General features: G+C 38.2%; 1 protein-coding gene across 1 annotated transcript in view; it reads right to left on the bottom strand.

The window, feature by feature from the left end:
- Window positions 1-15,696, bottom strand: part of GLCE (glucuronic acid epimerase) — a 126,438-nt gene that overhangs the window by 14,581 nt on the left and 96,161 nt on the right. Inside the window, exon 3 of the mRNA XM_011940328.1 lies at window positions 2,213-2,811. Coding sequence (XP_011795718.1) covers window positions 2,213-2,798 — 586 coding nt within the window. The 5' untranslated portion in view covers window positions 2,799-2,811. The remainder of the gene's footprint in view (window positions 1-2,212; window positions 2,812-15,696) is intronic.

A 15,696-nucleotide genomic window follows, 5' to 3' on the forward strand; every position in this document is an offset into this window, starting at 1 on the left:
CCAGGAGGCGGAGCTTGCAGTGAGCCGAGATCGCGCCACTGCATTCCAGCCTGGGCAAAAGAGCGAGACTCCGTCTCAAAAAAAAAAAAAAACCATAAAAAACCTGGGAATGACCTAAGTGTACAACTAAAGAGCAGGGTCTCATACATTACATATATCATAGCATGTCTTTACTACAAATACTAGTTATTAAAATGTTCAATAAATATTCAGTGAGGTGAAATAGTCATAACATATTAAGTAGAAAATACCAGAATAAAAACTGACCATACAGTATGATCTGAATTTTTTTTAAAAGATGCATTTCTAGTATGCAGCCATAAAACAGAAAGAAATCACGTTCTTTGTAGAAATATGGACGGAGCTAGGGGCCATTATCCTTAGCAAACCAACGCAGGAACAGAAAACTAAATACTGTGTGGTTCTCACTTCTAAGTGGGAGCTAAATGATGAAAACACATGGACACATAGAGGGGAACAACACACACTGGGGCCTACTGGAGGGTGGAGGGTAGGTGGCAGGTGAGGATCAGAAAAATAACTGATGGGTTCTAGGCTTAATACCTAGGTGACAAAATAATCTGTAAAACAAATCTCCATGACATGAGGTTACCTATGTAACAAAGCTGCACATGTGCCCCTGAACTTAAAAGTTAAAAACAAAATAAAATAAAATAAAAAATATATTTCTACAACAACAAAAAGATTGGGGGAAAAAGTCAAAATATTAATGGTGGTTATGGGTGCTTTTTACTTTTTTATTTTAGAATTTAGGCACCTGTTAATTTTATGCATTTAAAAAATTGCCGAAGAAAAGGTTTGACTCTGAATATCTTTGAAATCTCTATTACTGTCCTGAATCACTGTATAGTAAATATCATTATGATTATGCTAAAATATATGTCTAATTACAAAGCCCTCCAGAGAAAATACAAAAATAATAATAATTATATTTTGGTGGTAAGTATGTAGGTGAATCTGGTCGCTTCTCTCTTCTAAACATTTGGTAAGGATATTGGCCAGGCACGGTGCCTCATGTCTGTAATTCCAGCACTTTGGGAGCCTAAGGCGGGAGGACTGCTTGAGTCCAGGAATTTGAGATAAGCCTGGACAACACAGTGAGACACTGTCTTTACAAAAAATAAATTAAAAAGAATTAGCTGGGCATGGTGGAGCCTGGGAGATCGAGACTGCAGTGAGCCATGACAGTGTCACTGCACTCCAGGCCTGGGTGACAGAGTGAGATTCTGTCTCAAAAGAAGAGAAAAAGATTATAAAAAATTATATAAGTAGTAAAAACAAGGAAAAAACTCCTGCATCAGATATGTAAATTCCAATTTCCAACTTGATGAATAAACACACCATTAACTTCACAGACATGGGTGGGCTATAATCCTTTGGTCTGTAGGAGTCTGAAAACATCCACATGGTCACCAAGTGAGCACAAACTTCTTTTCAGAGCAAAAAAATATATATTTAGTTAAAAGCTTATTTCAATACAGATTTTAAAATATTAAGATCTTAAAATCACTTTATAACAAAATGAGGAAAGTAAATCCCAAACCAAGAAATCTCAAAACATATTAAGCCCTTTCCTCTGTTTAAGTGATATACTTTAAAGTCAAATTCAATTTGGGTTTCTGGTTTGAAAAGCAAATTCCAAAGCATATTAATTGTATCCACAAAGAACTCTTACTGCCCCAGGTTTTTAAGACAATGAAAAACAGTATGTAATAGACTAGGAGTTCAGTATAACTCCAGAGAAAAAGCATCTACGTATTGTCTTGTTCTGAAGACTTGAAACCTCCTTCCAGAGATGACACCTGACTAATTAGGTAACCAGACTGCACTGGTACATTGATGGGTCCACTGGATGGTCTCCTTTTCCCATCTCTCATAGGATTCTAGCTATATATTTTAATGCAAAATTCTGGAGAAGCAGTGCCTTTACCTTACTGGTGAGAATTTTAGATTCAGAGTTAGGTTAATAAAATAATTCTATTTACCCAGGTATGGTCTTATGGCAGCCCTTAAGTCATAGTATCTAGAAAGCTGCCCTAGGTTCAGACTCAACCTGTTCCTCCCTGCTAAATTAGAGTGATGAAAGGTCTTTTGACAGTAAGCTATGTACTTGATGTATAATTAACAACATTTTCTTAATCTTCAACACAGTCATGCTTGAAAAATGCAAGTGAAGCAGACAGATACCAACCTTCAACCCCACTTATGCACTTGACTCTGTCTCGGACTTCCACATTGTAGCCTTCAAAAGACATAAACACACCATCGGGGTGATAGGGGGCTCTCTGTGCATAGACTTTGGAATAGCTATGAGAGAATTCAAACCGATCATAGCCATCATACTGAACCACCTTTCCATAAACATCAAAATATTTCTCAACCCAAGTGAATGGAAGAAAGACTTCGTTCCCCTCTCGTCTCCCTTTAATTGTGTGTTCATCATTTATGAGACAGTCAATTTCTTCATATTTGAGCCCTAACACCTTACTTCCCACATTGCTATTGAAGCCCCCAACAACAGGGGGAGCTTTCTGCTGTTCCTGAGGGAATGCTTCCTCAGACTGTTGTTTGGCCACGTGGTTCATATAGTTGTTACTCTCAGATGCTGCTGCTCTTTTTTCTAATCCATCCACTCTGAAGCCACTACTCAAACGCCGTGGAAACTGGATTGCTTTGTCACTGGAACACTTATTCCACAAAAGTACTGTGACCAAAGTGAAGAGTGCGCAGATAATAATCAAAGTCTTATAGTTGACCCGAGCTGCCAAGCAACGCATATTCAGACCATACCTATGGAGGCAAGAAGAAAAAAAATCATGCAAAGATGTACTACCAGCATTTCAAAGGATAAAGTTGTCTTTGCTTTTTTTTTTGTTTAATGTTGAAACAACTGTATTAGGACCATTTTGGATCAGATTTAAAATTGCAAACTGAAACTTTTCAGCACAAAAAAAAAGGTAAGAAGTGTTTCCTCCTTTTGGTGAAATCCTTAGAATAGCATAAGCTTCTAAAGCAGAGATGTTCAAACTTTCTTAGTTTGTGGCTCCCTTGGTATCTCAGTAATTTTTCACAATGCCCCCTAGGCCAAAAGAAATACCTAATACAGTTAGAGTATCCTGTACCCAAAATGCCTGGGACCAGAGGGTTTTGGATTTTGGATTTTTCTCAGATTTGGGAATATCTGCATTACACTTCACAGTTCAGCACCCCAGATCTAAAATCTGAAACGCTTCACTGAGTATTTCTTTAGAACATCACATTGATGCTCAGAAAGTTTTAAATTTTGAACCATTTTGTATTTCGGATTTCTGAACTTGGGATGCTCAACATGTAGTTTCATTTATTAAATAGTTAGGGCCAAATAACTACTTATATACAAGTATTTATGTCCTAACACCTTAGTAGCTGTCTGAAAAAACATAGTAGACTTTTTCAAGGTAAACACCAACATCTACGTTGCTAAATCCAACAATGAATTTTTAGTGCTCATCCTACCTGACCTCCTAACAGCATAAAATAGTCAATGGCTCTTTCCTTCTTGAAACATTTTCTTCCCATGGTTTCTAGGGCACCATTCTCTTTTGGTTCTCCTAAAATCCCACTGGCTGTTCTTCTCTTCTTTGAGTCTTCCTTTTCATCTCCCTAATTGTTAAATGTTAGAGTACCTTAGGGTCCCAGTCTTTTGACTTCTTTATCTTTATTCACTCTATTCACTTTGATGTCACCCAACCTCATGCCTTTAAATACAAGGCTGACTATCCCCAAATTATCTCCCCAGGCCATGCCTTTCTTCAGAGCTGCAGATACATATATGCAAATACATCTATCTTTATTTGGAGGTCAAATACATTTCTGAAATAACATCCAAAACTTAACTTCCAATCTTTTCCTCAATCTGTTCCTCCCTTCCTACTGCTCAGACTAAAAATCTTGACCCTTTCTTATTCACTCAATATACCATAAGTCAGGAAATTCTCTTGGCTCTACCTTCGAATTATACCCAGAATCTGACGTCTTTTCACCAACTACATTGTTACTACCATGTCAGAACCACTGTCATCTTTCACCTGGAACACAGCAGTGATATTCAAGCTCGTCTCTCCTTCTACCCTTACCCTACTACTCCACCCTTAAATCTGTTCTCAACACAGCAGTCAGAATGATGCTCTTAAATTTAAGTCAGATCATGTCATTCCAGTCCTGATGGGAAGAAAATGTGATGCTGTTGCTTCTTCTGGCCATATGGTGTATGAGCCTGTTGTGATTGCAATGCAAGGAGTCCTGGGTTACTTTTTACTGGGATGAATGGGAAATATGGGAAACTATGGATAGTTATATGTATAATGTATGATACATTTCAGCCTGCTGAGAGTAAAGGGAGTAGTTTACTGCCGTTTGCCACAGTAGCTCTGTAATTTATTGTATGGTGTGAATCAACAACTAATTTTATTGTTTTGAATCCCCCCTTCTCATTTTCCCCTCAACCCTTTTAGCAGCAATGATGCATTAAAAACAAATCAAATGCTAAATTTCCGTTTCTCAAGAAGTTGATGGTGAATATGTAATTTATTCATTTCTTTTACTTCCAATGGAAGGCAACCTTTGCACCCTTCAGCGTCTGAAAACAAGTGTATTCTGCTCTCACCTTTGATTAATAGTGTGGCAGGTTGTAGAATCCATGGATGCATATTATTTTCTCTCTACGTGTTGTAGGTAATACTTTACTGTCTTAAATCATTAACAGTCATTCATAAGGGGTTTGATTTAGTCTCTTACTTGTTACTATGCATGTGATTTCTTTCTGGATCTTTGTTTATCCTGGAATTCTGCAGTTTTGAGATGTGTCACAGTACCATGTTTGATTCTCTATTTCAGTGCTTGGTGTGCCCTTTCAATGTAAAAACTTGTGTCCTCCTATTCTTGTTTAATGGATATAGTATCTTCTTAGATCTCTGAATATATTAGATGATTTATTCTTCTTTTTTAAAAATAAAGTTCTTTCTTATTAGTTTTACTTTTTCCACTGGCCATTTTTCTGGTTATTTAGTCTTTCATGCCATTAGCTTTTCCCACCATGCCTGGTGATCTTCGGTTACTCATTCACATTTAAAAGAGAGTGACTCATTAGCCAACATAGATTTCCTGTGTTATTTTGAAGATAGTCTGATTTTGGCTAGATTGTTCCCCTGAAGGGGATAAAAAGAGGGAGCTCTGTGTGGGCTGGACATAAGCTGACTGGCAGTGTTCCCACAGGGTGAGTGGGTGGGGAGCCAGCAGACCTTTCAAATGCCAGAAAGAAGATGGTGTTTTCTCTTTTGCTACACGAACACAGCACACACTTTAGAAGCCTTCATCTTTCTCATGCTCTCTAAAGAAAATCTGCCTCGTGTTTGCCTGGGATTCTTGCCAGCTATCTGTATTCAAGTGTAGGGGTGAAAGAGGTATGAGGAGGGGAGAAGAAGGTATAGTTGGGCCTACTGGTACTCAATTAGAGATTCGGAAATCTGTTCAACTATCATTCTTGGGTAGTCCTCCAATTTACTGTTACTGGCTTCTTCATTTCTCATTTTTAGACATTTTATTTTGGTGGGGCATCAGAAGGGAAAGGAGGTGAATACAGACTTTAAGAACTGGAAACCAATAATACATTTTTAACCCTATTAACTGAGAATAATTCATTTCATCATCTGCATTATTACTATGAGAAACCAAAGTGTGTAACAAGCAAAACTTTAGAAGTCATATAAATTGAGAATTTCCTTATATTGTAGTGGGGGCAAACTGATAACACTAAATGGTGTTTTGTTTTGTTTTTTTAAATCCTTTATTAAAAACACTTATATGTCAACAGCTGACTACTCTGTCATCTATGCCTTACATTTTGACCAATTAATATAGAAATATAAAGCTTTTTAGCCTATCTTTGAGAAGTGCCCTTCCTCTACTACTCGAATGCTTGTAACCCTGCTTATGGAACAAGGCTACTGATATAGCTTGGGTATTTGTCCCCACCCAAATCTCATGTTGAAATGTAATCTCCAGTCTTGGAGGTGGGATCTGCGGGGAGGTGTTTGGATCATGGGGGTGCATCCCTCTTGAATGGCTTAGTGCCATCCCCTTGGTGATGAATGAGTTTGTGTGAGATCTGGTTGCTTAAAAGTATGTGGCACCTTGCCACACTCCCTTGGCTCCTGCCCTGGCCATGTGACCTGCCTGCTCCTGCTTTGCCTTCTGCCATGAGTAAAAGCTCCCTGAGGCCTCCCCAGAAGCTGAGTGGATGCTGGCACCATGTTTGTATAGCCTGCAGAATTGTGAGCCAATTAAACCTCTTTTTTTTTTTTTAAATAAATTACCCAATCTCAGGTATTCCTTTATAGCAATACAAGAACAGACTAACACAGCTACCAATACGATGAAGCACATGATGGGAAAGTAAAGAAAAATCAAATTTAAAAACTTCCAATAATCCTTATGTCCAGGTTTTATTGTCTGATGCCATTTGTTACTAAAGACAATCAGGGCTTCTTAAAAAAATGAGTAATTTCAAGTCTAGGGATGGGACACCTTGCCACACCAGAAAACAAACTTTCAACTACCAATGAGATAAAAATCAAGGGTGTCAAAAAAGCAGAAGGAGAAAGATAAAACAAAATTAGAAAATTATTGCTAATTGCTAAAACTGAGAGTGATAGATACATTGGAAGTTCAGTATACCACTCCCTATATACTTTTGTGTTTAAACATTTCCATAAATATGTAACATCATGGAAAAAAGACACAGGAATTGGTCTAAAAGGTCCTCTTCCCTATTAGTCAAATGTGTAAGAATTATGACTGAAGTAGACTGAAATGCAATGATGCAATAAAAATCCATGAATCTGCAATAATATTTAAAAGAAGAAAGCCAGCAAAAAACTTAATCTTCTGAGCTGATAAATATTGGCAACTGAGTGAAAAAAATTATTTACTTGTCTTTGCAGGAGCAACCATATTTCAGAACAAATCAATAATCCCAGTAAATAAAACACTCTATTGTACAAAAGGCTATCCAATAAGAAGAAGTAAATTTTTTTAAAAAAAATCAGAAAATTAGCATTATGTAATCCCTCATGAAATTATAGATTCAGGCAAGTGTTAAATGCAGGTGTATGTTTGCCATGACCTAGAGATTCACACTGTGCAAAGTAATACCAAATACATTATTTTCTAGTTGAAAGAAGAAAAATATTAAACTTGACAGTGAAAGGATCAGATAGTCATACCCTAATCCAGTGGTCAACTTCAGTCTCCTTAATTGTGACCCATTCAGAAGCTTTCTCCTGATAAGTCATAATAAGAAATATATCACTTACCACATATTCCAGCCCAAAATGTTTCACTTGGATCTCTCAGGACATAAAATTTAATCTCTGGTTAACAGGAAATACAAGGGATAGAGGAACAAGTTGAAGGAGGAAGCAACCAGACACATCTGGAAGGTGAGACATCCTGCAGGACAGTTGGTCCTGTCTCCTCAATTCAATTAGTGGTATGAAAAGAAAAAAGGTTTTTTTTGTTTGTTTGTTTTTTTAAGAGACTTAGGGACATAACAACCAGATGTGAAACTTGGTCCTACACTGGGAAATTCAACAATGGACTTGATAAAATGGAAAGATAATGAAGATTGTTAACTGAAAAGAACAGGTTACAAAACAGCACATTTAGTATGATCTTATTTTAAGTAAACAATGCATATATAGGCCCTTATTTTCTAATTTTCCATGATCACCCTTACTGTTTGTTTGTTTATTTTTAACTATAAAAAATGGCATGTGCTTGCAGTCCCAGCTACTTGGGACTGGGGTAGGAGGATCACTTGAGCCCAGGAGTTCTGGACTACTGGGTGCTATGGCAATCGGGTGTCCACATTAAGTTTGGCATTAGTTTGATGACCTCCTGGGAGTAGAGGACCACCAAGTTGCCTAAGGAGGGATGAATGAGCCCAGGCAGGAAATGGAGTGTGATGATCAGTAGTGGAATTGCGCCTGTGAACAGCCAGTGTATTCCAGCCTGGGCAACACAGCAAGATCCTGTCTCTTAAAAAAATAATGAAAAACTAAGAAGGGCAAGGTCAACTTTGTTAAAATATTGAAAGAAAAACATGTAAGTCAGTTAAAAAATTTGTAGAAAAATTTAGCTTTCGAATGGGCACGGGCTTTTTTCAGGGGGGTGGGGATAATAAGGGAGAAAGGAAGATGAAGAGAAGGAAATCTCTGAGTGTTGATATACAGTATTAACTAAAAAATAGGCTCATCTAACGAGAAACTCAGTAATTTCATTATCATGTTGCCAAATTATAGAAAACTGACACACATACTCTGAGATTTCAAGAAGTAGACTGCACTGACATTCTGCTAGGTATAAATGGTGGTAACTTTGAGTGGTGAAACGCTCCTACTTATTTTGAAGCTTTTGCCACATCTACAAAATAGATTGATGTCTTAGGTAAAATAAACAAATGAAAAACTCATAAATAAAAAAAATCTTGAAACCTCACCTACTGCTGATCCTAAAGATTTATTTCATTAGAAATAGAATCCAATAAAAATCGGGTCTTATAATGCTGAGGATCTAAAACGGAAAATATCATGCAGTAAGCATCATAAAGAAACTGTGGAAAAACTTCTTTGTAGAAATAGTTAAAAATTAGGGAACGTAAAATATAACTTTTAGGGTTTTTTCTGGAAAGCAAATTGTTCTATTCTAAAACCATTTGCAATTCAAAGACCTTTTCTGTGATACTTTACTTTTCAGATTTATTTTCCTAGTTACTTCAAGTAACTATTAGAGTAATTCACTGAGTATCAGGAACTATGGATCTCATCATGAGCTTTCAAAATATGAAGGTTATATTTCAGTAAAGAACAACCTTTCAATGGGTTTTTTAAAAAATATTCACTTACATTGTTATTGGCTTTTTTTCTTTTGAATAATGCAAGCCAAGGTTTCCCTGTTTATTATTTCTCTTACTTACTTACGCATCTATTTATGTTTCCTATAATTCCTTGACTGAGAAGAATGCTTACTCTGATTTAAAAAAATAATTTATTGATACTAAGTAGACAAAATAGTAATTGCTCAACAAATAATCAAACTCACTGATTGGTTTGATCAATATTTGTTTTTTTTTTTTTTTTTTTTTTGGGACGGAGTCTTGCTCTGTCGCCCGGGCTGGAGTGCAGTGGCCAGATCTCAGCTCACTGCAAGCTCTGCCTCCCGGGTTTACGCCATTCTCCTGCCTCACCCTCCCAAGTAGCTGGGACTACAGGCGCCGCCACCTCGCCCGGCTAGTTTTTTTGTATTTTTAGTAGAGACGGGGTTTCACCGTGTTAGCCAGGATGGTCTCGATCTCCTGACCTCGTGATCCGCCCGTCTCGGCCTCCCAAAGTGCCGGGATTACAGGCTTGAGCCACGGCGCCCGGCCTGGTTTGATCAATATTTGTTCAGCAGCTACTATGTGGCAGGTAAGGCATTATCCATGTCTCTAAAGGACGGATTAGCAGGCACAAAAAATAACAATGCTAAGATTTAAGAACTGTAAAAAAAAGTGATGTAGACTGCTATAAAACACCTTAACCTTTTAAGGTGTTAAGAAAAGTTTCCAGGTAGAATGAATTGAAGATTGACAGTTAAGCATGCTCCCAAGTCAGGGTATTTGCACTTGTCATTCCCCATTCCTAGCACTCTATTTCCCCAGATATCCATTTGGACGGATCTCTCACTTCATTCAGGTCACCGCTTAAATGCCAGTGTATTAGAAAGGGCTTCCCTGGCCACCTTATCTAAAATACCAGTTCTTACCCCATCATTCTCTAGGTCCTTACTCAGTTTTATTTTTCTTTATAGCATTTATCACCATTTGACGTATTACACATTTAAATTATTCATCCCGAATCCACTAGAATGTAACTTCCATGAGGGCTGGGGTTTTGCTTCTCCTGGTCACTGTTTTATCCCTAATACTTAGAAATGTGCCTAGCTTGGCTCATGCCTGTAATCCCAGCACTTTGGGAGGCCAAGGTGGGAGGATCACTTGACAAGGTCAGGAGTTTGAGACCAGCCTGGTCAACATGGTGAAACCCCATCTCTACTAAAAATACAAAAAAATTAGCTGGGCGTGGTGGCACTCACCTGTTTTCCCAGCTACTTGGGAGGCTGAGGCAGGAGAATTGCTTGAACCCAAGAGGCAGAGGTTGCAGCAAGCTGAGATTGCCATTGCACTCCAGCCTGGGGGACAGAATGAGACTCTGTCTCGGAGGGAAAAAAAAGTGTGCCTAGCTCACAGTAGACATTCATTAAAGGTTTGCTGAATAAATGAACATTGTTAAATATTCTTTCCTCTCCATTGCTCCTTTCTTTCCTTCCTTTCTTGAAAGGAAGCAAGCAAGCAGGCAAGCAAGAACTTGGCCAATATGATTAAAAAAAACAAAAAACAGACATTTGAACCAGACAACTTTGTTTTCTTTCCAATATTTAGGTATTTAGAAATTGTAATCCAAATAAAAATGAACATAACTGACATAACAGAATATGGATTGTGATGCTGTATATTGGCCAACTTTAAAACAGATTTACAATTTAATTACTGCTGTTAGTAATGTTCCATCTGTTTACTGCTTAATAGACCAAGATTTAAATTATACAGTCAAATGGTTAAACATCCAGTGATAGATGTAACTCAAAGGAGAACTGCCTAATATCTTTGGTTGTTAGGACCCTTCTAGTAATATAAACAAGTAGAATTCTCTGGTAGCTACTCACAATAATGCAAAACAGGAAGGAAATTTTGCAAGTCCATTTTATTTTTTAGTAACAAAATTGAAATGATCTCTGATACAAGTGCTCATAATACTTCAAATGAGATTGTATTTCTAGAAAAAAATCCCAAAGAAACTGAGTAAGCAGTATATATATGGACATGCTTTATGTTACTGAATTCTCACAGTATTTCTAGTATTTTCTCATAATTATATCTGTTATGGTGATCTGTGATCAGTGATCTTCAATGCTGCTATTGCAATTGTTTTGGGGTACTATTAACTCTACTCATGTAAGATGACAAACTTTACTGATAAATATTGTGTGCGTTCTGACTACTCCAATGACCAGCTGTTCCCCAATTCCCTGTTTCTCACCTTCTCCTTGGGCCTTGCTATTTTCTGAGACAGAACAATATGGACATCAGGACAATTAATAACTCTACAATGACTGGTAAGTATTCAAGTGAAAGGAAGAGCCACATGTCTCTCACTTTAAAACAAAAGCTAGAAATGATTAAGCTCAGTGAGGAGGGCATGTCTAAAGCCAAAATAGGTTAAAAGCTACGCCTCTTGTGCCTAACAGCCAAGTTGTGATAGCAATGGAGAAGTTCTTGATGGAAGTTAAAATTGCTACTCTAGTGAATGCATGAATGAAAAGAAAGTGAAACAGCCTTATTGATGATATGGCGAAAATTTTGGCGGTCTTAAGGTCAAACCAGCCACAATATTCCCTTAAGCCAAAGCCTAACAATCCACAGCAAACCCCTAACCCTCTTCAATTTTACGAAGGCTGAGAGAGGTAAGGAAGCTGCAGAAGAAAAGCTGGAAGCTAGCAGAGGCTGGTTTATCAGGTACAAGATAAAGCAGCAAGTGCTGATGTAGAAGCTACAGCAAGTTATTCAGAAGCTCTAGCTAAGTTCATTGATAAAAACACCTACACTAAACAGATTTTCAATGTAGACAAAGCAGTCTTCTATTTGAAGATGCCATCTAGGACTTTGATAGCTAGAAAGAAGTGAATGCCTGGCTTCAAAGCACCAGCTGACTCTCATTAGGGACTAATGCAACTGGTGACTTTAAGTTGAAGCCAATGCTCCTTTATAATTCTGAAAATACTAGAGCCCTTAAGAATTATGCTAAATCTACTCTTCCTGCACTCTATAAATGCAACAACAAAGCCTGGATGACAGCACATCTGTTTACAGCATGGTTTACTGAGTATCTGAAGCCCCCTGTTGAGACCTACTGCTCAGAAAAAAGATTCCTTTCAAAATGTTACTGCCCATTGGCGATGCACCTGGTCACCCAAGAGTTCTGATGGAGATGCACAAGGAGATTAATGCTGTATCCACACCTGCTAACACAACATCCATTCTGCAGCCCATAAATGAAAAAGCAATTTGACTTTCACGTCTTTTTTTTTTTTTTTTTTTTTTTCTGAGATGGAGTCTTACTCTATTGCCTAGGCTGGAGTGCAGTGCCATGCTCTCAGCTCACTGCAACCTCTGCCTCCCAGATTCAAGTGATTCTTCTGCCTCAGCCTCCCAAGTAGCTGGGATTAGAGGCGTGTGCCACCATGGCCGGCTAATTTTTGTATTTTTAGTAGAGACAGGGTTTCACTATGTTGGCCAGGCTGGTCTCAAACTCCTGAACTCATGATCTGCCCACTTTGGCCTCCCAAAGTGCTGGATTACAGGCGTGAGCCACCGCACCCAGCCGACTTTCAGGTCTTAGTCTTTAATAAATACATTTTGTAATGCTATAGCTGGCCACAGATGGTGATTCCTCTGATGGATCTAGGTAAAATAAACTGAAAATCTGCTGGAAAGGATCCACCATTCTAGATGCCATTAAAAATATTCATGACTCATGGGAGGAGGTCAAAATATCAACATGAACAGTTTGTAAGTTGATTCCCATCTTCATGGATGACTTTGAGGGGTTCAAAACTTCAGTGGAGGAAGTAACTACAGATGTGGTGAAAACAGCAAGAGAACCAGAATTAGAAGTAGAGTCTGAAGATGGGGCTGAATTGCTGCAATCTCATGGATGAACAAAGAAAGTGGTTTCTTGAGATGGAATCTATACCTGGTGAAGATGCCATGAACATTGTTGAAATGACTGGCCGGGCGCGGTGGCTCACGCCTGTAATCCCGACACTTTGGGAAGCCAAGGCGGGCAGATCACCTAGGTAAGGAGTCAAGAGCAGCGTGGCCAACATGGTGAAACCCCATCTCTACTAAAAATATAAACATTAGTCAGGCCTGGTGGTGGGCACCTGTAATCCCAGCTACTTGGGAGGCTGAGGCAGAAGAATTGCTTGAACCCAGGAGATGGAGGTTGCAGTGAGCCAACACGGTGTCCGTGCACTCCAGCCTAGATGACAGAGTGAGATTCTGTCTCAAAAAACAAAAAAGAAAAATAAATGACAACAAAGGATTTAGAATATCACCAAAACTTAGTTAATAAAGCAACAGGGTTTGGGAGGATTGACTCCAATTTTGAAAGAAGTTTTATTGTGGATAAAATGCTATCAAATGGCATGGAATGATACAGATAAATTGTTCATGAAAGGAAGAGTCATTCCATGTGGCAAACTTCATCGTTGTCTTATTTTGAGAAATTCCCAGTTACCACAATCTTCAGCAACCACCACCCTGAGCATTTAGTAGCCATCAACATCAAGGCAAGACCCTCCACCAGTAAAAAGATTATGACTTGCTAAAGGCTCAGATAATCTCTAACAATTTTTTTTTGAGACGGAGTCTTGCTCTGTCTCCCAGGTTGGAGCGCAGTGATGTGATCTCAACTCACTGAAACCTCTACCTCCTGGGTTCAAGCAATTATTGTGCCTCAGCCTCCCAAGTAGCTGGGATTACAGGCGTATGCCACCATGCCTGGCTAATTTTTGCATTTTTAGTAGAGATAGGGTTTCACCATGTTGGCCAGGCTGGTCTTGAACTCCTGACCTCAAGTGATTCTCCCCACTTGGCCTCCCAAAGTGCTGGGATTACAGGCATGAGCCACTGCGCCCAGTCAGGTATGTATATTTTTTAGACATAATGCTATTCTACACTTAACATACAGTACAGAATAAACATAACTTTTACAAGTACTGGGAAACCAAAAAATGTGTTTGAGTCACTTTATTGTGATATTCACATTATGGTGGTCTGGAACTGAATCTGCAATATCTCCAGTGTATTCCTATAGTAAATTATATTATTTGAATTTCATAGATGAAAAGACTAAGGCATAAGAACCTACAAAACCTACAAGATTTACTAAAGGAAAAGGACAGGAACAAAGCCAAGACTAGAACTTAAATGTGATAAAAAAAATTTTGTGCATTCCCTACTTACAGATGATGAAACTGAGGCATTGTGATGTTCAGGAATTGTGAAATTCAGGAATTTACCTGAAGCCACATGATTATTTGATGGTTCACATATCTAGTATTAAGAATGGTATTTTAACTCCAGTTTTTCAGTCTGACTCCAAAGCCTGTGCTCTCATATGTCACAAGGTATCTTAGAACAGGTATATAAATATTATATTTCAGAAGCTGAATACTCCCCCCCTTCCCCAAAAGATTTTAACTTATAACAGGTTACTAGATTGCGAACTGAATTCAGACATTCACAGGTCTTGTTTTGGCTAAAGTTTAATTTTACCATAAATCAACAGTTCACACAGGTAAACACAATTTGAGGAAAAGTTACTAGTTGTTCTAAAAATGTATTAGCATTTCTGAGTGAAGCTACTGAAATTTTTGAAATTTCTTTAAATCTAACAGTATAATTAAATGCCGTATTAATATTAGAAAGGGACAGAAATGAGAGTCATGACTGTGAATGTTATGTATATATATTCTAAGAAAGCTACCCGGTCCCCAGGTGGATTAGAATAATTAAGCTCTTGACAACAGGATTCTCACTGGCCCCACAAATCCAGCAATAGCTTACAAATGCATCATAATGTCTTATTTCTGTTAATAATTATTATGATGTTCTGGTATTGCTCGCTGAAGCAAAACTTTCCCCATGTTAATTTGAGGCTTTGAAAATATACTGGTGTCTTAAAAGCCCTAAGGTGGCAGGATATATAAGAGTAACTAACATTAGTACAAGAAATTAGGGTGTAAAAAAGAAGAATCTAAAGATAAAGCTATTTTTTGGGCTGGGCATGGTGGCTCACACCTGTCATCCCAGCACTTTGGGAGACCAAGGTGGGAGGAGTTCGAGACCAGGAGTTCGAGACCAGTCTGGGTGACACGAGACTCTTTTTTTAAAAAAAATTATTTTGTTCTATGACTTATTATTAGCCATAGGAAAAAAAAAAGCAACAGGTCAAGGAGAATAAAAGGCTTTAACTTTTTTTTCTACTTAGTTTAATTTCCAGCAAGAACATATGATCTTGAATACAGATTGTAATTACCTTTAGAATGAAAATTACCAGTGACACCAAAGGTCATATTTATTTGCTAGGGTCGCTCAACACAAATCGGTTTTTTTGTTTTTTTTTTTTTGAGATGGGGGCGGTCTCATTATGTTGCCCAGGCTAGTCTTGAACTCCTGGGCTCAAGTGATCCTCTCAGCCTCCCAAAGTGCTGGGATTATAAGTGTGAGCCACTGAGCTCAGCCAATAAATCGGCTTTGAAGCTGTGAAAGGAAAAAGCAAAACAAAAATAAAAAATTTCAACACTATGGAGATAAAGGAGAACCATCTAAGGAAAGTTAATTGTATTAGCCTTTAAAGATAATATATAAGGCCGGGCGCGGCGGCTCAAGCCTGTAATCCCAGCACTTTGGGAGGCCGAGACAGGCGGATCACGAGGTCAGGAGATCGAGACCATCCTGGCTAACACGGTGAAACC

The sequence above is a fragment of the Colobus angolensis genome, unplaced genomic scaffold (assembly GCF_000951035.1).
Source record: "Colobus angolensis palliatus isolate OR3802 unplaced genomic scaffold, Cang.pa_1.0 Scaffold19, whole genome shotgun sequence".
Taxonomy (NCBI): Eukaryota; Metazoa; Chordata; class Mammalia; order Primates; family Cercopithecidae; genus Colobus; species Colobus angolensis.